Here is a 21,074-nt window from a genome sequence, read left to right as displayed (position 1 = left end):
ATTCTTGATCTGCTCTAACCTTAGCATTGTACGTGGAAGGCAAGGGCGCACTACTGTACGACTACACGATGTATAGTACTCCCATTTAACAGCCTAATACGGTATGCATCGTGATGAACTGGTAGTTGTACGGCGTTAGTTGGCCTGGTGCTGCAACTCGATTAGTTAGCAGCTGAAATAAAGTAAGGGTTGTTTTATTCTGCTGAAATGAAGAACTTGTGTTTAGCGTTGTTTTATCTTCAATTGGGCTTATATTATTTTAAACGTCTGGTTGTTTAACGCATTTAAACAACGGGCAAACTACATGAAAAGCACAATACTAGTACTCCGGAGTATCGGATCCATATCCGGATTGTTGCATTTGATATATCCGGATAACTGCTGCACCCAACATCTCTTTATCGGATGAATCAGTCCAGTGGTACGGTTTACAAAGTGCAGGTTCGTCGTCGAGTTGAACCTTCAACATTTCCTGAGGCCAGTCAGAAGAATGGCCCCATGGTCATCCGATCGGTGCCGACAAGAAGAGCTCTACTTCGTTCAGAAGCACGAAGCCACGGCCACCCTTCCTCGGGGCCAATGCTGGTTCCTCATTGATGCCAAGTGGAACGAGCGATGGTGGGCGTACGCGACGACTGCGGACAGCCCTGCCCCTGGTCCAATCACCAACGAAACATTGGTGGAAGATTCGTGGCGGCTCCGTCTGCATGGAGACGCGCCTGGCAATGCCGACACGCCATGTTTGGGCTTGCAATTGACCACGGACTACGTGTGCGTGACGTCGTTGGTGTGGTGTTTCTTGGTCGAATTGCATGGCACGAGTGGCTTGCCCCCTTTGGCTCGGTAATGTTTCAGGTTGTTTCTATGACTCATTAATGTATTGCAGGTACACAAAAGATATTTACTCCGTGCAGGTGCCATCAGTGTTGCTCGACAAGGTGCTCAAGGTGCCTCGGTTGCAAGCTAAAGTACTCGTGTCGTCATTCGTCCACCACTCCACTGGCCAAGTGTCTCCACGACCTCCAACCGTCCCAATCGATAACAAGGCCAGTAATGCCGTAGCCAGCTCTTGGCCCTTTCTGGCGCCGATTCCACTGGCGAATTGGATGCAACTGCAGTATTGTATTCTGCTGGCCACGGACATCGCTTTTCATTGTCACAATGGCAGCAATATGTGGCAGGGGGTAGCGTTGGCCTCTGTCTGGATCAGCGTTCCCACTTTACTGGTTCAATTTGCCATCACCACCGTCCGCCCCCTTTGTAGCCATGCGTCAGCTGTTGGCGCCCCCCTTGTCGTGGGGGTTTGGTTTCAAACCGCGCTCGTGTTCGCTGGGGTGGCGTCCGTTCCAGTCATTCTTTCGTATGTTTCAATGGGAAAATTCCTTGTTTGGATTGTGCAAGACCCGTCCACTGTGGCAACCGCGCGTGCCTTTGCGGCGACGTTGGCCGTTGGAGTGCCTCCCCAATTTGCCTTTTCAGCCCTTGTGTCCGTCTTCGGAGTTGTCGTTCAAGAGGGCGGGGGGATTTCCCCTTTGGTCGTGGCGCATATGTTGACTTGGATATTGAATGGTCTGCTCAACGTGCTCTTCCTTCATGGATGCATTGGCGTTCCACCACTCGGCGTCCACGGCCCTGCGTGGGCAACTGTGATGAGTCAGTACGTCCAAGTGATTGCCTTTGCCCTTTGGGCGTTGTTCGTGTCACCATCTTGGAACTGCTGGGGCGGGTGGAGTTTAGAATGTATCCGCCGCTTCCCCACGTTTGTGGCCTCGGCGATGACCACGTCATGGGTGTGGAAGACAATTCTGGACTGGGCGTGTGCCTGCGCAGTGCTGGTGTTTGCTGCATCGTCGTCGACGATGAATGCAACACAAACTTCCACCCAGGCCTTCTTTCTCGTGCTGTTTCACTGCGGCCGGGTCTTCGCCCAGTCGATAGGCGACGCATCCGTCCAAGCCGAAGGTTCCAACGCCCGCGTGCATGCTACTGTGGTCGTGTTGGGTGCTTTAGGCGTTTTCAGCGCAAGCGTCGGACTGGGGGGCGATCGTTTTGTGGGCTTCTTCCTGGGGACGGATCCACAGGTCGTGGACGCCTTTCGGTCAGTGGAACCGTCGTTTCTGTGGGCGTTGGGCTTGCTGACAGGCTCGACAGTGATGCAAGTGTGGCTTTTACAAGGGGCTGACGAGGAGTTCTTCCATCGAGTTGGACACATGTGCGCCACTGCCTTCGTGTACGCCCCCCTTTCGTACGTGATGGGAGTGACATGGCAGTGGGGGTTTGGCGGAATGTGGTGGTCGATGGTATGCAGTCAAGTGTGGACCATCTTGGCCCTGTGCTGGGTGACAGTTCGAGGAACTTCATCGGTGCAAAGTCTAGTCGATGAAGAATCGCGATCGTTGTTGCCGTTGCAACGTGCTCCGTCACAAGAGACGAGTCGCCAGCATGTAAGCAACTAAGTAGTTAATAGCATAGATTGTCCTGAACTTTGCATTTAGGATGATGCACGTGGAGCAAGTGTACATGAAGGAGGGGTTGCCGAGGCTAAGGTAGGCCACCTCGGCATTGAACAACATGAACAACGACGCATCCAACTGATTGCTTTCGACGGTTGTAGGGCAGTCCTACCCCCCATGATGATCATTCAGCGATGGGCTTGGGTCTGTGGATACATGACGCCCTCGTGGAGCTGAATGCCAAGGAGCACACATCAGAGGGTTCGACGTGGCTGGGATGGTGCCGCCGTCGCAACGGTGGCGCCAACTCTGAGGCTGGCGGCGCCCTACTAGAGGACTTGTACCAAAGCAAGCTACCCAACATTCGAGCACGGGCATCCCCTTTGGCACTTGAATCCTCTCAGCAATTACTTTGGCGGGACCAAGACTCGTCGAAACAAGCTGAGGGGGCGAGAGACACTGGACATGGGGCGGAATTACAAGTAGACGTCGATGATGGGGGTGTTTGCTGCTGGCAACAGCACAGGGTCAACTTTCTAGCCCCACATGATCACCAAAGTGAATCGGACCGTTCAACTGAAGCGAATGACATTGACGGCGGCCATGATCGCAGCACGTCGAGGTGTAGATCGAGGGGGTCATCTTCGGCGATGGACGGCGTCACGCGATTGGAAATTGGCCCAGACGTAGTGATGAACTCATATCAGCCTTGTGTACCTCTTTGCGATGGGAGTCGGCAGCAATGGAATAATGAATCGCACGCCGAGGAAACGAATGTCCGTCGTAGCCAAAACAGGTCGACGACGCCGGCAGGACGCGATGGCGATGGTCGTTCTGGGTATTTCCCGCTTGGAATGTGCGACTTGGGGCGCTTAAACCGTTGCAATGACCAAAAGCCACATGCACACTCGAATCAACCAAGCAAGTCGTCGGCCGAATTGGCCAACTTGTACCGACGAGACCTTCCAATGGTTCCAAGCTCTGCCCTTGGTCAATCAAATCCCTCGAAAGTACGTGTAATCTGGCTCGACACTGAATTCGCCTGATATATTGCAGACAGGCCGACAACCCAGTGCTCATAGTGACGTCATCAGCTCAAGTACACGTGTCATTGCCACTCTGTTCGCAGAACAACACCACCCTTTTGACCATGATGGTGGGAAGTTCCCGCCTCAGCATGGCGATGCAGATGGACCAACTGTATCGTCTTCCCCACTGTGGTCGGCTAATCGTCGGCCGCAGAAGTTGGATGATGGAGGTGGATGTCCATGGTCTTGTGGAGCCCTTTCGTGTTTGCGTTGCTTTCGCCCGAGCAAAAACAGTACTGACGTATATTCTAGCGGGGCTACACGATCCATTGGACCACAAGGCCATCGATTTGGTCGCCACAAAGAGCGTCACCCACTCCGGTTTATTGATTCTGCGCATGGGGGTGGAGTGGCTGGTGGTCGCGGGTACTCCCAATCCCTTCGTACGGTGGACCCTTCCAACCCGACAGCGTTGGACCAGAAGCACCTTTTTCCAGCAGTATTGTCGCGCGGTGGATACAACCGACCAGCCAACTGGTCATGCTGGACGTGGTTGCTTGGTTGTTGTTCGTCGGATGCCTCCAGCAATGACAGTTCTAAGAATGAAGGAGCACCATTTTTGAGCCACGGTGTGCACTCTCGTCACGAAGACTCGACGTACGACACAAGAGGCTTGTCAAAGGAAATGCCGGCCGCACAAGGCGCAATTGACTCTTCGAAGCTGGGCTCGAGTACTAGCCCCCTCGAGGGCACGTGGACGAACGACCACCACCGCTTGGGCAGCCACGTCGTCGGTGCTGCCCAGATTCAGCGCAGTGGCTCGAATGAAACGCCATCGTGGGTCGTTCGACATGACATCAAAGGAAGTCGAAGCGACGCTACCACCGCACAAAGCGATCCATCCCGAGCTTTCGCCGCCAACATGTCATATCAATCTGGCAATGCAATGGAAAGTGCACATGATCCATCAAGGTCCGACCAAAACGTTGGCTCAATTGCAAGCGGTACATCCACAAACGTTTATACAGACAGCACCTTGCATTATCAACTGAACAGCCCAAGTGCCACGAGCTGCGTGATTGACATGTCGTCACCAACGGGGGGCATCGGGGGAGTGCTTTCTCACCAGGTCAGTCAAGATAACCAGAGGTACGGGAGCACTATCCAATCGCACACACGAAAAACCACGACGCAACTCCCGTTGTCGACCTACCGTGGACACTTGAGCGATTACAAAGTTGATTTATCCACACAGCCATCCCCCGACGCGGACTCGTCCCCCAAGGAAACCTCGCGCCTACTACGCCCCCACGACGCTGATTTGGAAGGTTCCTGTGACAAAGCGACTACTCTTATCGACCCCGCCGCCCTCACCCCCTCTCGAAACGACTTGACGGTCGCGGCGGTCCATGATATTCTAGACACTCTGATTCCAGACATGGAGCTGTGCATCACCACGCAAGGCTGCTTGGCCATCTGGCGCGAAGCCCGGGTGTTTCTGTGTATGTTTCCGTGCGTGTGCTTTCGGTTTGTCGTGGTCCAGCTCATATTGGACACGGAACTCATCTTCGTGGGCCACTTGGGGGTCCCTCAATTGGCCGGCGTGGGGCTAGTTCGCTTTTGGGTGGCCATTCCGTTTGGGTTTCTCTACTGCAGCATGCGAGCCGTGTATGTGCTTGGCTCCATGACGCGCGGCAACCGTCCATCTGCTGCCGGCCACTGGCTTCAAACTGCCCTCGGGTTTGCACTGGTTGGAACGTTGGCCGTGAGTTACTACTACGTTCACGTCGCCGACTTAGCGCATCTAGCTGCGTTGGATGACGTGGCGATTTCGTACGCCCGTGAGTTTGCCCCGATCGTTCTGCTCGGTCTGTTTCCAAGTCTGGCCATGGCTGCCATTGACAACTTTATGCGTATCCAGGACATTGCGCTTCCCGCCCTCGTCTGCGCCACCGTGGCCTGTGTCCTCAACATATACCTGCACTTTGTGTTCATCTACGGTGCGTTTGGCTGGTCTGGCTGGGGGTTTGTCGGGTCACCATGGGCAACTGTGACCAGTCTCGTGACCCAAGTCGCCCTGTACGTGGCATACACTGTGTTGTGGAAACGATATCACGTTCCGTATTGGTCAGGATGGGCGTGGAACAGCCACCGACTCCATCGTTATCGATTGTTTTGGCGGGTGTCCGTTCCGCTCGGGGGCATGGTTGTGGTGTTTAGTATTGCATGTCTGATCGTTGGCACCATAGCCAGCTACAGTCCGTCGCCTTTTACTGCTCCGCATCGACAATTGGACGACGGCGGCGCTGGCTCTGAACGTGTGGGTGCGTGGGTTATTTCGTTTTGCCTGTTCTTGCTTGTTCTGGCAGTGCTGTTGGGGGTGGCGGAGGCCACCAAAGTCCGCATGCTCGTGTACCTGACCCATGGCTGGCCAAAACTCGCTCGTCAGGTGCTGTATGTGGGTTTGGCCTATAGCGCCTTGTTTGCGCTTGTGTTTGCATCCGCGTTGTTCATGTACAAGAGCGTAGTGTTTCGCATTTGGACCAACGACGCTGGCATTCTGGAGCAGTGTGTGGACGTTGTCAGGTGGATCATGTTGTGCCTCGTGCTTGCCAGTGTGCGCGTGGTGCTTGCAAGTGGACTGATTGTGCTGAAGAAACGCCCGATGGTGCTGCTGGCTCAGTGTATCGACGTGTGGTGTGTGCAAGTGCCGGGCAGCTTTGTGCTGCCTCTGCTGTTGCAATTCCAACACTTGAGCGGGTTCTGGATCGCTGTGGCCATGGGCGAGTGCGTGCATGTGTTGCTGCTTGTGTATGCCTTGTGTCAGGTCAATGGTGATGACGATCAAGCGCTGGTGAAGTCGGTCCAAGCCGCCGTCACCTTGGTCAATCAAACGTCATCACCCTTCAAAGCCAAACACAACGAACGTGAGAACGCAGACAACGACATCGATCTGGGTGACCTCACAAAACCATTGACGTTGTCGCACGTCGTGACAGACAACGCGCTCTGTGATGCGCCGCCCACGGTACAATTTGTGGTCACTGCAGATGTGGCTATCGACGTGCTGACAGGCTCGTTGTCCGACCACAATCACACGTCAGTATGCGGTGCAGATGCGCCACAATTACACGTTGAGACGCGGTCGACGAACGAGTGTACTTTGTCGCACGAACTTGCGACAGCGTTCCACGAAGATGGCTCGTCCGACGACTCAAATGCACTCAAGGCGGGCGTTTCAAGTGTTCATTCAGGCCACACCAAGGCGGGGTCAACTGACGGGGACACGGGCATCACCGACACTGAGAGGGACAAACATTCCTCGTTGTTGCACATCCCCGTTTCAACGTCACTCCGGGGCGTTGGTACGGACAACCCATCGACTCTTGCGACGGTCGCGCTCGACGGAAGTCCCTTCCCACAAGTGAAACATGCGAGATCCAGTGCGGTGCCACCACGCATTTACTCAACGGCAGCACATGCCGTGGAATGTGAAGCGCACAGCCTTGGTGAGGCCGCTCCTGCGCTGTTCGCACCGCCGAAGATCGTGGCGCAGAAATCGCTCCCCCCTCGATCCGAGACCATTGAGCTCCCACCCACGGAGAATGAAGTCGCTGCCAAGAGCTCATCGCCTTCCCATCTGAACAATGCAAACGTCGACGACGCATGTGCGCCTCCAAGACTTCACCTGCGAGATATTTCAACCCCAGAAATCCCCCCAGAGTTGTCAACCCTTCCCAGGAATGCCAATGACCTAGCCCCCCCAAAGTGCCTATATCGAACATTGACGCCACTGAAAAACCCTACGAAATTGGGTGATCTTGTGCTTGAAAGCAACCGACAGATCAAAACTCATTTGCCCGATGCAGTTTGCACTTTATTTCGGCCACAAGACCAAGCCGCTGCATCTGCCACTTTCAATTCGTCAATAGTCGACGATGATGATGTTAGATCTGCCGTGCCGTTGGTTGAGGTACATGTTGCGGGTGCGCAGAAGCTGGTACCTGAGGACATCAACGTCCTCGAACAGATTGAAGTCAAATTGCCCCTCGATAACCACTCGTCCACGGACGTGATACTGCTCAAGCCCATCCGCAGTGTTCAGGCAGAAGTCGCCCTTCTCAACGAAACCACATCCCCGCAACCCCCTTCGGATGCAGGGAGCGACTCATCCAACGACGGCACGACGGGTCAAGTGTCTGAGAGCGAGTCTGGGGCGTCGTCGACAAGCCAGAGGCGGAGGCCCAAGGCCGCGGTGCCCCCCAGTGTTAAAATTGAAACCCTCGGTGGCGTCGACATTTCGACCCTCCACTTTGGCAAGCGCTCCAAAAAACGCCGAACGCGGGAAGCAAAACAGTCCAAGCGCGTGAGCTTTTCGCCCTCTCCACGGCAGCGTCGTCCGTCGGCGTACGGAATTCAGCCCAGTTTAGATTAGGAATCATATGTTAATGTTAAAAATCGGTGGACAGAGTTGATTAGCATCAACCAGTCGTTGGTTTGGGTCGGGCTCCTTTCACCTTGATTAGATATTGCAGCGCTTCAGTCCACTCGACGCACTTGGCTTTGTTTCGGTCGACGTTGTCTCCTTCGTCCACCTAGAAACGACATCAGCATGAAGGCTTCAGGTCGAAAAGACGGAATGTTCAACAAACCTCGAGGTCCAGCGACCGCTTGGCGTCATCGTAAAGCAGCGAAAAGCAGTACGAAGCGCGCGTAGGGTCCCCCCTTCGTTGAAATACCTGTTGATGGCTGAGAAAACTACGACAAGTCGAATAAAATGCATACCTTTGTCTTCTGGCCAGACAAAAACGAGTGCAAGGTCGACGTGGGGATTTGAATCGGTTGGGTGGGGCTTCCCCCCACAGATCGATAGTTCAAGTATTGCAAGTCGGGTGAACACCACACAAAGCGTGGATGGGGATTGCCTTGGCGGCCGTGTTTGATGAAGAGGCTTCCTTGTTTAAGTAATTCCATGCGCCGCTTGATGGCGTCGGACCCGCGGGTGCTGCTTACAGTTGAAGTCGTGATGGGGGGTTCGAGAGGGAGCTTTGAGGGTAGTAGGGGAGGGGCGTTGGGAAGTTGCTGCAGTGGACGGGCGACGGCTTCCAGACGTTGTAGTGGCTGGGGCTGCTTGGAAATGGGTGGTGGTGGTGGTGCCGCCACTCCTGCGACTGGATGGACTTTGGTCGACTCTTTCTGAGGAGTGCCATCTGCCCGCGATTGAATTTGGGTCGTGAGGGAGGCAATAGTGCGCTTGAGGGCGTCTGCGTCGGCTCGTTGAGCAACCAGCCTCGACTCCATGTCTACGATTCGCAGGGTTTGACTATTCAAAGCATCCTGTACTTCCGCCGTCGTGTTGGACGCAAACACGAGGCTCTCCTTGACTGCTCGCAAGCAGTACATTGCATGTGCCAACCCTAGCTCTTGTATTTCAAGCATGACGTTCGCTTGTGCTGGTGAGTCCCACTCGGCCACGAGGAATCGCTCCACCAACTCATCGCACTCTGTCCTGTCGAATCCTACCGTAACCAAGAGTTATGGACCGTGTTGTTCATCATTAGTTGTGGTGAGTACCTTGTAGGTCCATCACCACGGAGGAGTTTACTTGCGCTGCCGTCAACTTGGTGTTGGCGTTCATTTGGTCCCTCAACGCAGCTTGGGTTAAGCGGAGATCGCCGTCCAGTCGGTCGTTTTCAGCTTTCAGCAATGCCACCATCGCATGCACGTCAATGTGTTCGTTAACGTGGACGTCCACAGAAACCTATTGCCAATTCATCGTTGAAATCCTCCTTCAAGGAGAAGACCCTAAACCTCGCTGCATCGTTGCATGAATCGACATGTCGAGATCGACTCGTCGACGAATTCGGTTTCGGGGTTTAGCGTGCCAATGAAAACGGATTTGGAGTTGCCGCCGAGACTGCCACGCAGCACGGACGTGAGCATCGAGTTGCGATAAGGCACGTGGTGGTGGTTGGGCAGTTTGCCGCCGGTGGACTTTGCCCCTTTCTTGGGCGGGGGTTTTGTTTGCAGGGCCAGGATGACCTAGGATTCGAGGATCGTCTAGGGAATGATATATGTATGTATGTAGATTCAGGGGGCGTACTTGTTCGAGATGATGAAGCGACAGGTTGATGAAACGGCCTTCGGTTCGCATGCGCTCGGAACCGTCTCGCTTGTACACACGTTCGGACCCCGCCAAGTCGACCACGTGCAGTTTCGAGTGCAATACCACCTGGCAACCAGTATAAAAGTAAACCAAACGCGACCGCCTTGGAAGTATGTAGGACGTACCTCTGAGTTGATGCGGTGGCCTTCGATCAGCACGGTGAAAATCGAATGCGATCGCGACGATGCCTTGCAATCGCATGGTTACACGGGGACAAAAGTAAGGTCAGTCCACACCATGTTCATGGGCGTGTCGCTCGTCACGCGATGGACATTGCCAAGGAACAGCAAGTTTAGCGCTTCTTCTTCGGATTTCGCTTCGTATACTCTAACAAGTACTAGTTAGTTACAACGAACCATGCCCACCCCAGTCAACAACCAACACCAAAGTGTACCCCAAGTTTCGGAAATGGGCATTGTCGTCGTCGTCGTCGGACAATTGCACCTGGATACGCGTCCACTCCTCCACGGGCTTGTTCATGTGCGCTCGGTCCAACAGGTCGTACACGTTTTCATTGTAAATCTCGAGGTACGAAATGAAACACTTGTATGACTACGGAGTTCATCGTACAGTGCCAGGGACACCTCTAAAGGAACTGCTAGTACCATGTCGTGTGAGCGCGATTCAAACGTTTCAAACAGCGTCGAGATGACTCGAGGTACCATCCCCCGCTCTTGGTAGCTCTCGCCTACGCCAGTCGTTCGAAGGTTGGTTGTAGGTACTAGTACTGACCTCCCGTGATGGTAAATGTCTTGCCGCTGCCTGTTTGGCCATACGCCAAGATCGTGCCATTGTAGCCGTCGATGGCCCCGGTGACAATGTCCTAGTTTGTACATGCGGTGTGGAAAGTAAAATCGCGTAGAATTGGTGACGAGACTTTACCAAGCACGCTTCGTTGAAGATTGTGTCTTGGGAAGTAGGGTGCTCAAACACTTGTGTGTATTTGAACTCGAGCTCGTCCCGTTGTTTGAGGTTGCTTCGAGTGTCGGGGGCAGCGGGGTACGGAAATGTGATGGTGTTGACCACGCCATCTTTGCCTACGACGCAGCAGCGCACGTTGACTCTATGACGTTACAAAGCAGCACTTACGTGGAGTTGTAGTGTACGCCTTGGTGGACCCCTTGTGCAGGGGGCGAATGCGGGCGTACGTTCCGATTTTCCACGTGTCCCCCATGTTGCCGCAACCGGTTTCGGGGCAAACTTGGCCAGACGTTGGCAGTTACGTCGGCAGTTTCAACATGTTCAAACGCAAGAAATCCGCGCCTGTGGCCGGGGTGGCAGTCGATCCAGTGGCGGCGGCGTTGGGTGACCCCAAGGCCGTCGCCACCAAATTCCCACAGTGTGCGTGGTTTTTTTCCGCCTCGTGGGCGTGTACTGACATGTCGACATTTCCAGACACTGTCAAGGATATCAAGGCCATGCAAGCGCAATTCGCCACGTGGATAGACCAAGCCAACGGCAGCAACAAAAGCAACGTGACGACGACTGAAGCGCCGTCCGATGTCGTGGTGAAGCAGCCAGAGGTGGTGTTGTGTGGTTTGTTTGCGCTGGCTATTTACGCCAGGTCGGGAAACACGGTTCCATTTCACGAGTATGTCGAAGTGCTCACATTGTTTCATCCTAAGACATCCTTCCTCGACAAGCAAAAAGGTACGACCAATCAGTCGATGATGTCTCACATGAGCATGTAGCCATGTTTCAGCTGTATGATGTCGACCGCGACGGAGTCGTGTCCCCCGACGATGCCCACCACGTCTTGACTCGGTACTTGGATTTCAACGTGGACGTCGTCGAGACTATTGCGACCTCCATGCGACCGTTCATGAAAACGTCGGCAGTTGGTTTGACCCCCGTGGAATTCAATCAAGTACACGACCAGTTGACATCACGGATGGGGCTGGGCGCTAATAAGCAAGCAATCGGTAGATGGTGACAGACAGCGAAGTGCTCTCAGCCATGACTATTCTGTGACTGTTTTACAGTTATTCGCCGAACCACAACATTGGCGTGGTGAGTTGAGCGAGATTCGTCAGACTTCCATATAAAGAGATGAAAAATACACTGGCGCATGAGCTTTTTCAAATGGACCAGCATAAATTGTTCAATAGTCAGCAGTAGTAATAAAGTTAACATCGAGTGCATATCCAAGACCACTCCTGGCTGAAGCTGCCAAGTCGTACGCGTTCCAGGTGCATTCGTTGGCGTCGTACTGGTAGAGTTCCCGCGACACTGGAGAAAGTGCAGCAACATCTTCAACATCAAATGCGATTGGTTCGTCAAGCTGCACTTTGTTGCGTTTACCTGATTGGTCAAATTCCAGGTGCTACTACTAGTAGTACTAATAACCCACTGCATGCATTCGAGAATGCACATCTTGACGTGGAACATCAATGGATTGCGCGCCATCTTGACCAAGGCCAAACAGTCCGTCGATGAGTTCCTCGATACATGCGACGCCGACATCGTTTGCTTGCAGGAAACCAAACTCACTCGCTCCGAAATGACCGAAGCCCTAGCGTGTCCGACGTCGTTCGACGCGTTCTTCTCGTTCTCCCGCTTCAAGAAGGGCTACTCGGGCGTCGTCACGTTCGTGCGGTCGTCTGCCGTGCAAACTTTGGACGCCGACACCACCTCGTGCGTGTTTCAAGAAGGCCGTGTGGTCTTGACGGTGCATCCCCAGTGCCTCGTGGTCAACGCGTACTGCCCCACGACTGCAGGCAACATGGAACGCAAGATGCAGTTCCTAGACTCGCTCTTGCTCCAACTGGATCGGTGGCGCACAAGTCATCCCGATAAACCGTTGATCTTCGTGGGGGATTTCAACGTGATCCATCAATCCATCGACCACTCTGCCGACCACATCCCCACCGAAGCCACGACGTGGCTCGATGCCCTGGTAGCCAAAGCAGGCGATGATTCAAAACAGCAGTACCAACTCGTCGATGCGTTCCGCCATTTTCACCCTGACGACGACACAGCATACACGTGTTGGAGCCAGTTGACTGGAGGTCGCGAAACCAACTATGGGGTCCGATTGGATTACATTCTACTAGACAAGCGGCTGCTCTCGTTGGCAATCGACTGCTGGCTTTGGGCAGATAAAGTTGGCTCCGACCACTGTCCAGTTGTGCTTGATATCGACACTTCCAACTCGACTGGCGCCCCCACGACCGCCCCTGCGTGCGCCAAGTTCTTTCCGGAATTCGCAGGCACGCAACAGTCTTTGCGTGGCTTCTTGTCGCGCCAACCCTCGTCGCACATTGACGTGTCCTCCCCCCAACCTCCACCTGCGCGACCACCCCCAGCCCTGCGGCAGCCTTCCATTGCCTCCTTTTTCTGTACCCCCAAACACCCCCCCACTCGCAAGGTCGACCGCCCCAACGACCTGGCCGCCCAGGACGACAATATTATGCTGCCGTTATCGTCGCCAGGCACACTCAATGCGTCCAACTCCAGTGCCGTGTTGGGCAGGGAATCCATTACCCACCTGGACGAGTACCAGTCGGTGGCTGCGTCGTGGAAGTCGTTATTGCCAGGGAAAGCGCCGCCGCCGCCCCTCTGCTCGGGCCACAAACTCCCGTGCGTGTTGCGCACAGTGCTCAAACACAACGACAACTGGGGGCGCAAGTTTTATTTATGCTGCAGACCCGAAGGCGCGACGGGGGACCCCACCGGCCGCTGCGACTTCTTCCAGTGGGTGGTGCCGCCGTCGAAAAAGCGAAAAGCAGTCGACTAATTGCCAGTCATAGACTAAGTAGAATCACTGCAGCAATACAGTACCGGTAGTATGCGACCTTATCCTCGCCCCTTCACAGATCGACATACCTGATATACACTAGTTTCACATCCTGACAAGTGTAAAGTACTAAAAATATCATAATGTGGAGGTTGAATACACGCACTGACTGTACAGGTTAATCAACCACTGGTACCAAGATGTCGACACTTGCTTGTAATTTACGACATGTTTTATTATTTATTACTAGTTACGTTGTTTTACCAAACACAGCGCTGTCAAACCATGGATGCGTGAGCGCTTGCTCGACCGTGAACCGCTTAGTGGGATCTCGTTCCAGCAGGTGCGCCACCAAGTCGGCTGCTTCAGCGCTAAACTTTTTCCATATCCGCGGGGTAAACTCGGCGGGTTCGTCCACGCAAATGCTGGGGGGGTAGAATGGCTGGTACCCCGTGAGCATTTCGTACAGAATGATGCCGACGCTCCACAAGTCGACGGGCTTGCCGTACGGCTGCGACTGAAACAGCTCGGGTGCCATGTACCCCACCGACCCCGTGAGTCCGTTGAACGGGACTTTATGCACATCCCCCGTATGTTTGAAGAAGCGAACGTCTGGCACCTTGACGCTCAGGCCAAAGTCGCACAGCTCGACCTTGAGGTCCCACGCTTTGACGTCGGGATTGTTGGAGGTAGCGGCGGACGACCCGCCAGTATGGGGGCCAGCGGCGTCGGTGAGCAGTACGTTTTCGGGCTTGATGTCGCAGTGGACGACCCCCGACTCGTGCATAAAGAAGATTCCGCGCACGATCTGGTGGGCGAGCTTGGCTGCCAGCGCCTCGGGGAACCGGCGCTCCTTCATGAGCAGTTGCTTGAGCGTACCGTGGCGAGCCTTTTCCATGACCAAGTACAAAAACGATTCCGTCTCGTACACTTCGAGCAGCCGCACAATGTTGCGGTGCTGTAGCCGGAGGTGGATTTCCACTTCGGTTTTCACCGCGGCCTTGGCCTGGTCCGTCAAGAGGTACCGCTTGTGGACCTGCTTGATTGCGACCTGGGTGCCGTTGCTGCGGCGGATCGCGGGCTTGACCACCGCGTACGCGCCGTCTCCAAGCTGGTCCTCGCCGCACAGTTCATAGTGCTCCGTGACTGCCAGTTCATGGATGAAGAATGGATTGATAAAGTAAGTCTCGGCCGGGCACGGCTTGGTGCTTCCTCCTTTGGGAGACTTTTCCAGCATGACAGTCTGCGGCAGCCGCGGGATGCTGCGGTTGATGCTCATGAGACGGAGCTTGTTCTGTTCGTCCACGAGGCGGCGGGCAACGAACGGGTTGGACGGTACCTTGGGCGCCCCTTGCTCGTACTCGTCGCAGTCATCGGTCGCGGCGGATGGTTGCAGCTGGTCGAAGGGGCCACTAGACTGGTGGCGAAACGAAGGAGCACCGGCTGATGACGGGGACGGAGGCGTATCCACTGTGCGGAAGCCGCACTTGCGGTAGATCCCCTTGCCTGTCGACACGTACCCGTCCACGAGGTCCGCCGTGTCGTTGGCGACCTTCTTCACAACCAGCGGGGTGAGGATGTCAAGGGAGGACGGAGTGGCGTCGCTCTCAGAGTAGTGGCGGTACATGTGGTGGTGGCGGGTGTAGTCTTCTTGATCCGACTGATCATGTTCGTCCAGCAGCATAATGCTATCGTCGTCGTCCTCGTCGTGGCTGCTGTTGTTGTTGTTGGTCAAAGTACTCGACAACCGCCCGTTCTCGGAGGTGCCGCATGATGATACTGATGACGATCGAGGTCGCTCGAGTGACGACATGGACACGTCCGTGGCCAACGTCGATGACCGCTTGGACGACGGAGATAGCGCAGACACGCGGGCATCGGCGTACGGGTAGACGACATGGCGAGGCTTGAACGACACGTCCGAGTCGCTGAAGCATCGGATGCGGGTGCTGGATGAGGCCGACTTGCGACGGGATTCGTACGGATGCATGTTGTCGTGGGTGGACCGGTGTGGGAATTTCTCTGTCACTTTCTGACCTCGGCGGCGGCGGAAGCTTCGTGCCAAGTTGAGGGGTAGGGACATTGGAGCGGACGCATCATGACTGGCGGCGATGGAACAATCGACGGTGTCGTCCATGTCCACGGCAACAAACTCCTTGTTCGCGTCGTCTTGGTTGTTTTCGGACGAGCATATCGAGTCGGAATCTCCAACGGCCGTGTCCAACGTCGGGTCGCTCTGTCGCAACTGCTTGAGGCCATGGAGGGGATCGTAGTACCCCGGCAACGCATGGAAGGTGCCAGTGAGCGGGTTGTTTCGAAACTTCTTGCGTTCTTCGAGTTCCGCGACACCCACGATGTCGTGCGCAAAGTACGCGGCGCCGCGGTTGCCTGCACTAGGTGCATGATGGAATGTGCCGACAAACGGGTTGTAGCTCGGAAGGCGCGCAAAGATCTTGACTGCTTCTGCCTCACCCATGGTCTTGTGATGTCTAACGATCGACGGGATTCCCTACTGCCGCGGCTTTGTGACGCCTAGCGGTAGGTGGTGTCGCTTCTTTACAGGGAATCGGACACTGCCTATCCGCGGTGAATGTGCAAATTTTGACGCAATTATAAGAAGCCCTGCAAAATAATTCTACCAAACCAATTTAATTACAGCCCACACACACCCAATTTTTTTGTTCTGTCCAGTAACGTACACGAATTTGTAACAAGTGTTTTCACTTCGAACTTCGGAGTAACCAACTCCACACGCAACTTGCTCTGCCTCCGCCCGCCCTTCGTGGGGCGGGTCGAAGGAAGGTTGCGCCAGCCATGTGCACTGCTAGGATCAAGATACATCAATGTTGGTTGTGTGTTGCTTGGGCTTAGTCACTTGAAATGGCGTCGACTGAATGCCAGTAGTAGTACAGTACAACAGTACTTGAGGTTAGAATACTCAGAATACCGCACAGAAGTAGCTTCGACTTTGCTTGGATTTTCCTCGAAGTTAGTCGCAACTTGCCAATCCAGTCCTCAGCGCAACATTCGAGGGACAGACTGTGGGGAGGTAGGTATGTACATGCAACACGGGCAAGAGATCACGTTGGACGAGACTGGAGATGGTCGGCGACGTGACTTTAAACTAGGTTACTGCTAATTTCGTCAGCTGTGGCCGGCAAGATTCTTGTCGTCATCAAGAACTGAAGTTCGAAGGTCAAAGTGCAGTTGCAACGGTTGGAAGTTCCAACAATTTCAACCGTTTGAAGTGTGTAGTTTTCCATGCGTTCGTTCAGGCAAAGCCTCGCACGCACGACCATGAGCATCTGGTTGGTGTGCCTGCCGTCGGATTTACTAGTACCAGGCTACACTATCAACATACAGTCGTCCCCATCAAGGACGATCCATCTTCCCTATTGAAAGCGAAGTTAGCGATCGAAGTTGGTCCTGAAACCTGTGACGTGGCACACGGGGCAGTAATGTGGCGAGCGGACATGAAGGACATTCCATTGCTGAATCTGCAGCTCCAAGGGGATGTCGTCTATGCGTGCCTCCTCCATACGTATCTCATTCCAGCGTGTGTACTCTGGGACGAGTAGAAAGTGTGCAACAAGTGCAAAGTCCTCTCGAACGTGCACTCCTGATGAATATCTTCGTTGGACACGTCGACATTACTGGTCAGACACGAGTTAAAGCCAGTCATTGGTCAAGCATAATTATACCAATCTCGCTTGAGCAAGCGAACATTTCCAAGCAGACGCGGGCGATGGCGGGATCGCCATTGGTGGCTCGTCAACGACTTCGCTGGAGTAATTGGGAGTGATATCGCTCTAGTGCAACATCGATAAAACGGCAGTTTGGAATCTAGCCAATCACAATCGTTACAATCTGCGACCAAACCACGTGATTGGAAGTTCAAGGTCAAGGCCAACTTCAACTTGCGCTTCAAAACCGACCTGGTTGAATTCACATGGACCTTGCTTGTCCTGGAGGGCTCGTGTATGCGCAACAACGATGCTGTTACCGCGTTGGCGCATGTGAGCTTGGTGTCAAACTGGCAGGATGTGGGTGGAGGAGGTCAGGTTTAGGCAATTTACAGAGCATGCAGGAGAGTCGAAGCTGGAGGCAAACTTCGAGCTGGGCCAAAAATAGATCTCGAAAATAAACAAACACCAAAATAAAATTGTTACTTGGCCACCAAATATTTTGAAGGGGTGAAGTTCGTTCGGCCACCTTCGATTGAATGTTTATATAGGTACAAAGGCACACGGACGTTGGCTACTGCAATACATGTACAGTGGACGTCTCTTTGCAGCTAAGTACTACTAGTATTAATAGTAGTACTATTAATATTAATAGTATCGTATGTACAGCGTGGTGACATTCAAATTCGAGAGTCAAATCGTTAGCAACCTGAATGTATAGCCTCGCGAATGTGCGTATCGAGGTCTTGTCGTTTTTGCACCATTTCGTCCAAGGTGTGGGAAAAGGTGTGCATTATACCATGCAGGGTTGAGCAGCATCACAAAATTTGCGACCGCGGTGATCCAAGGGCATCGGGATCGAGTCTAAGTCTTATTGATACAGTATTAATAGTAACGTTACTATAATACTATTAATACCAGTGTACTGCAAATTGAATCAGTTGTAAACTATTTATATTAATAGTAGTACTAAACTTGGAGCTGCTAGTACTACTGAAACGAGATAACAATGATACCTGTCAACCTCTCAAATTCGAACTCCTGCAATGCCTCCGCAGGCGGCACCAAACCAGCACCTTCATGGGCAAGGAAAGCCGAGCAGCCAGCAATACCCAACTTTATGGGTGCCAATCATTGGCCTCACCACCATTCTCGTTACGATAACTAGTGCATGCATGTGGCACTTTACTTGTCCTGCCAACCTCCCCGTGCTATCCCATGCGGCCGAGTATTCGCCAGAGTACTACATCGTTGCTATTGGCATGAACTGGACGGGGTATTGCATGTATACGTCCACCGCTCGTTTCTCCGCCCTCCTTCGTCGACGCTTGACGAGGTTCCGTGGAGGGTTACCGACTCTGTACGACGTTGTGTCCGTTGCCACCACCGTCGCCTTGTGCATTCTCTCCATTTTCGACTCGATTCGATTTACCGAAATTCATACCGTCGCAACCACAGTGTTCTTCCTATCCGCTTGGTTGAAGATAACGCTGGCCCATGTCGGTCGACATCACCTTTCAAAGGAACCTCCAGCGTCGTCTATGTATGGCTTAGTTGGCCGCATGTTGTTGTATCTCCTCGCGCTCATACGTCAGCATTGCGTAGAGATATCTTTACCCGCGGCAGTGGTGCGTGGTGCATTGGAGTTGGCCTTGCGTCTTCACTGACATGTACGTGAAATCAACCCGTTGAAAACGGTCCTCATACGCCTAATGTAGTTGGCTACGTCTACTTGGCTCGGCGGCAGGACCCGCTGGCGTTTAGCGTCGCCTTGGAGTCGTCGAGCGAACTGCTGGCCATTGTGTGTCAACTGTTGTACATGGGAACGCTTCCCACGGACCACCCCGACTTTAAGTTGCAAAGCGAACTGTAACTGACTAACTTTGAAATACACCTCTTGGGGGCTATATTTAACTCTCGTGGGTACATCATGCAAGCCTGTCCATACCCTGGTGACAGTCGTCGCATGGACACGGTGGATCTGCCTAATCACATTCAAATGCGCGTGGTCGCGTCCGACAGCTCGTCCAGTGACGACTCCGAAGACGACGATAGTAGTAGTGACGAAGGTGACAACTCGCACCCAACGCCATCCGATTCGCTCGGGTTTGTCCCGATCGTGCTCGGGGTCGTGGCCAGTTTGACGTGTGTGGGCACCGTCTCCTGGGGCTGTGTGCATCCTCGCATCGATTGCCGAGTGAGCTGGCCGACCCTGTCCGACGCCGCCCGGTTTCGACCCCAGCAGACACTTTTCGCGGTGGGGGTGTTGCTCACCTCGCTCTTGTGGGTCACGACCGTCTTGCTCTTGCACTGGCACTCGCGACTCCAGCCAGACACGTCTCGCAACCGCGTGCTTTCCAGTGCAATTCTACTCTGTGGCTTGGCGTCATCCATGTGCCTCCTAGCATTGGGCTTTACGGACACACGAGCTCACTACGCCGACCACAGAAGTGCTACGGTGGGATTCTTCCTTACAATATGGGCCACTGCAGGCTGTATCTGCGCCTTGCGGCGGCGCCGCTTGACCCCTCCTCCAAGGTCAAGCCAATGGTCTCACCTCGTACTGAATAATTTTCTAAAGAGTTTTGTAGGTCCATCACGAGGGTGGCTGAGGGTGCAACGGCCACAGGGATACTCTGCCTTGCATTTCGTACGCGCTGACTTTGAGTTGATCCTGCGGCTGACACGTGTGTAGATTCGTTGGCAAGTCTGTGCGTCAACAAGGTCTGGCCAAACTCATTCAGCGTATCCCTGTCGCAGATGGCCTTGTCCGAGTATGCAGTTGTGGCATCGCTGGTGGTTTTTGTAGCCACGCTGCAGCACGAGTTAGCTCTGCTCACGCCGCTGGTAGAAGCCAAGTACTTTGTCCTGTTGCGACGGGCCAAAGGCAAATAAATGAACCCAGACATGCTATTAGCTTGTTTAGGCTTGTTCATTGAGGTAGTCAACAAAATGGGTGCCTATTTCGTGGATTGCTGGCGGATGTAGCTGGGATATCTTGATGAATTGGCGACGATGGCGCCGAAGTTCCGATGCTGACATGGGCCGTCCAATGCAAACGTACAGACACACGTGGTTAAGGAGTCAGGTTTGTCCATGAAAATGGCCAACATATTTGGTCAAAAGGATATCTTTGTGGTAGCTTGGGGCACTTGGTATGCATCCACAAGGTCAAAGTCCCGCTGTCGACCGATCAAGTCGTCCACGATAGCGTTGGTAATCGCGTCTAGTTGTTGCAGAAACGACGTCTCCACGACCGGTTTCTACAGTGTCACATGGAATCGACGGTGGAATCGATAACCGTACCGCTTGCGTGGCCCAGCCAGCTTTGGTGACTTTGCCGTGCAAAATGACTTGTTCAATGTGTTGCAATACTAAAGACACGTTCGTGTCGTCCACGTCAGGCAACACTCGAATCAGGGGCGAATCCCAACGATTCTTTTCCAAGGGCTCTTCAAATCGTCGGGCTATGGCGTCCACCCTGCAACATGTCTAAACCCACATACGCAATGAAGGTATACGAACATGATGTCGGGGAATTTGTCGCCATCCCGGTCTTGATTGCGCTGCTGCGAGATGGCCACAGGGGTATCCACATATACGACGCAATGCGTGGTGGAGTTTTCCTTTGCCATGCAAAAGAGTTCGTATCGGCAGCCCTTGATGTAGTTGAGAGAGTCCAAGATCACCACACAAGATGCGTTTAAATGGTGGTCCACGCGGCTTTTCAATGAACCCCGCGTCAATTTCTCCGCCCGGGAGTCTATCGCAGGGTGGGACGACTCAGTGGTCATGTGCAAGATCGACACACACCTAGATACGCCACACTTCGCTCTAGTCGCTCGCTCTCATCATTCACCAGCACCACTTCCTTCCCAAGAGATTCGAAGTGCTCCCTTAATCGACTTGCGAGCCATGACTTCCCCGCGCCAGGGATGCCGCAGAATGTGACCAGCGGCATGATGGGAATTTCACTGCCAATTCAAAGCACAATGTCGCGATTCCATT

At 53.8% G+C, this 21,074-nt stretch overlaps 9 protein-coding genes across 19 annotated transcripts; 6 read left to right on the top strand and 3 right to left on the bottom strand.

Annotated features, from left to right (window-relative positions):
• Positions 1–443: 443 nt before the first annotated feature.
• Positions 444–2,479, top strand: H257_00817 (hypothetical protein). Its single transcript, XM_009823704.1, has 2 exons — positions 444–843; positions 887–2,479. The coding sequence occupies exons 1-2, from the start codon at positions 491–493 to the stop codon at positions 2,454–2,456; spliced, it is 1,923 nt and encodes a 640-aa protein (XP_009822006.1). The 5' UTR covers positions 444–490; the 3' UTR covers positions 2,457–2,479.
• A 973-nt stretch (positions 2,480–3,452) lies between these two features.
• Positions 3,453–7,957, top strand: H257_00816 (hypothetical protein). The gene has a single exon (XM_009823703.1). It carries the CDS (start codon positions 4,167–4,169, stop codon positions 7,914–7,916), a length of 3,750 nt encoding a protein of 1,249 aa, XP_009822005.1. The 5' UTR covers positions 3,453–4,166; the 3' UTR covers positions 7,917–7,957.
• Positions 5,201–10,885, bottom strand: H257_00815 (hypothetical protein). The gene is made up of 13 exons (XM_009823702.1): positions 10,737–10,885; positions 10,530–10,684; positions 10,380–10,470; positions 10,253–10,335; positions 10,042–10,199; positions 9,884–9,974; positions 9,773–9,835; positions 9,585–9,713; positions 9,293–9,523; positions 9,056–9,242; positions 8,267–9,000; positions 8,134–8,220; positions 5,201–8,076 (listed from the first exon to the last, which is right to left on the bottom strand). Exons 1-13 carry the CDS (start codon positions 10,819–10,821, stop codon positions 7,963–7,965), a joined length of 2,208 nt encoding a protein of 735 aa, XP_009822004.1. The 5' UTR covers positions 10,822–10,885; the 3' UTR covers positions 5,201–7,962.
• On the top strand, positions 10,879–11,735 carry H257_00814 (hypothetical protein). Of its 4 annotated transcripts, XM_009823701.1 has the most exons (4): positions 10,879–10,988; positions 11,043–11,297; positions 11,339–11,514; positions 11,574–11,735. In XM_009823701.1, the coding sequence occupies exons 1-4, from the start codon at positions 10,886–10,888 to the stop codon at positions 11,616–11,618; spliced, it is 579 nt and encodes a 192-aa protein (XP_009822003.1). In that variant the 5' UTR covers positions 10,879–10,885; the 3' UTR covers positions 11,619–11,735. The 4 variants fall into 4 exon arrangements, with proteins under 4 accessions (XP_009822003.1, XP_009822002.1, XP_009822001.1 ...); XM_009823700.1 differs by having other exon boundaries at positions 11,339–11,735; XM_009823699.1 differs by having other exon boundaries at positions 10,879–11,297.
• Positions 11,736–12,012: 277 nt separating this feature from the next.
• On the top strand, positions 12,013–13,452 carry H257_00813 (exodeoxyribonuclease III; the record flags this gene model as incomplete). Its single annotated transcript, XM_009823697.1, has 1 exon — positions 12,013–13,452. One exon carries the CDS (start codon positions 12,013–12,015, stop codon positions 13,381–13,383), a length of 1,371 nt encoding a protein of 456 aa, XP_009821999.1. The 3' UTR covers positions 13,384–13,452.
• Positions 13,453–13,597: 145 nt separating this feature from the next.
• Positions 13,598–16,016, bottom strand: H257_00812 (CAMK/CAMK1 protein kinase). The gene has a single exon (XM_009823696.1). The coding sequence runs from the start codon at positions 15,857–15,859 to the stop codon at positions 13,634–13,636; it is 2,226 nt and encodes a 741-aa protein (XP_009821998.1). The 5' UTR covers positions 15,860–16,016; the 3' UTR covers positions 13,598–13,633.
• Positions 16,017–18,107: 2,091 nt separating this feature from the next.
• On the top strand, positions 18,108–18,973 carry H257_00811 (hypothetical protein). Its single transcript, XM_009823695.1, has 2 exons — positions 18,108–18,736; positions 18,785–18,973. Exons 1-2 carry the CDS (start codon positions 18,238–18,240, stop codon positions 18,937–18,939), a joined length of 654 nt encoding a protein of 217 aa, XP_009821997.1. The 5' UTR covers positions 18,108–18,237; the 3' UTR covers positions 18,940–18,973.
• Positions 18,966–19,985, top strand: H257_00810 (hypothetical protein). The gene is made up of 3 exons (XM_009823694.1): positions 18,966–19,604; positions 19,658–19,716; positions 19,762–19,985. The coding sequence occupies exons 1-3, from the start codon at positions 18,997–18,999 to the stop codon at positions 19,959–19,961; spliced, it is 867 nt and encodes a 288-aa protein (XP_009821996.1). The 5' UTR covers positions 18,966–18,996; the 3' UTR covers positions 19,962–19,985.
• Positions 19,966–21,047, bottom strand: H257_00809 (hypothetical protein). Of its 8 annotated transcripts, XM_009823686.1 has the most exons (5): positions 20,880–21,047; positions 20,592–20,829; positions 20,373–20,547; positions 20,198–20,329; positions 19,966–20,126 (listed from the first exon to the last, which is right to left on the bottom strand). In XM_009823686.1, exons 1-5 carry the CDS (start codon positions 21,025–21,027, stop codon positions 19,989–19,991), a joined length of 831 nt encoding a protein of 276 aa, XP_009821988.1. In that variant the 5' UTR covers positions 21,028–21,047; the 3' UTR covers positions 19,966–19,988. The 8 variants fall into 8 exon arrangements, with proteins under 8 accessions (XP_009821988.1, XP_009821989.1, XP_009821992.1 ...); XM_009823687.1 differs by having other exon boundaries at positions 20,592–21,047; XM_009823690.1 differs by having other exon boundaries at positions 20,198–20,547.
• Positions 21,048–21,074: the final 27 nt, after the last annotated feature.

Source organism: Aphanomyces astaci (assembly GCF_000520075.1).
Source record: "Aphanomyces astaci strain APO3 unplaced genomic scaffold supercont1.1, whole genome shotgun sequence".
Classification (NCBI taxonomy): Eukaryota; Oomycota; class Saprolegniomycetes; order Saprolegniales; family Verrucalvaceae; genus Aphanomyces; species Aphanomyces astaci.
This window is presented reverse-complemented; position numbering and strand designations above follow the sequence as displayed.

Coding starts and splice junctions, on each gene's coding strand:
- H257_00817 (XM_009823704.1), top strand. CDS start 491: ATGGCCCCATGGTCATCCGATCGGTGCCGACAAGAAGAGCTCTACTTC. Junction 844..886: donor GGCTTGCCCCCTTTGGCTCG/GTAATGTTTCAG, acceptor AATGTATTGCAG/GTACACAAAAGATATTTACT.
- H257_00814 (XM_009823698.1), top strand. CDS start 10,886: ATGTTCAAACGCAAGAAATCCGCGCCTGTGGCCGGGGTGGCAGTCGAT. Junction 11,298..11,338: donor CTTCCTCGACAAGCAAAAAG/GTACGACCAATC, acceptor ATGAGCATGTAG/CCATGTTTCAGCTGTATGAT.
- H257_00811 (XM_009823695.1), top strand. CDS start 18,238: ATGCATGTGGCACTTTACTTGTCCTGCCAACCTCCCCGTGCTATCCCA. Junction 18,737..18,784: donor CCTTGCGTCTTCACTGACAT/GTACGTGAAATC, acceptor CGCCTAATGTAG/TTGGCTACGTCTACTTGGCT.
- H257_00812 (XM_009823696.1), bottom strand. CDS start 15,859: ATGGGTGAGGCAGAAGCAGTCAAGATCTTTGCGCGCCTTCCGAGCTAC.
- H257_00809 (XM_009823686.1), bottom strand. CDS start 21,027: ATGCCGCTGGTCACATTCTGCGGCATCCCTGGCGCGGGGAAGTCATGG. Junction 20,830..20,879: donor GCGAAGTGTGGCGTATCTAG/GTGTGTGTCGAT, acceptor ACCCTGCGATAG/ACTCCCGGGCGGAGAAATTG. Junction 20,330..20,372: donor CTGGCTGGGCCACGCAAGCG/GTACGGTTATCG, acceptor GTGACACTGTAG/AAACCGGTCGTGGAGACGTC.
- H257_00810 (XM_009823694.1), top strand. CDS start 18,997: ATGCAAGCCTGTCCATACCCTGGTGACAGTCGTCGCATGGACACGGTG. Junction 19,605..19,657: donor CGCTTGACCCCTCCTCCAAG/GTCAAGCCAATG, acceptor AGAGTTTTGTAG/GTCCATCACGAGGGTGGCTG. Junction 19,717..19,761: donor GATACTCTGCCTTGCATTTC/GTACGCGCTGAC, acceptor ACACGTGTGTAG/ATTCGTTGGCAAGTCTGTGC.
- H257_00815 (XM_009823702.1), bottom strand. CDS start 10,821: ATGGGGGACACGTGGAAAATCGGAACGTACGCCCGCATTCGCCCCCTG. Junction 10,200..10,252: donor AATCGCGCTCACACGACATG/GTACTAGCAGTT, acceptor TGAACTCCGTAG/TCATACAAGTGTTTCATTTC. Junction 8,077..8,133: donor AGCGGTCGCTGGACCTCGAG/GTTTGTTGAACA, acceptor TGTCGTTTCTAG/GTGGACGAAGGAGACAACGT.
- H257_00816 (XM_009823703.1), top strand. CDS start 4,167: ATGCCGGCCGCACAAGGCGCAATTGACTCTTCGAAGCTGGGCTCGAGT.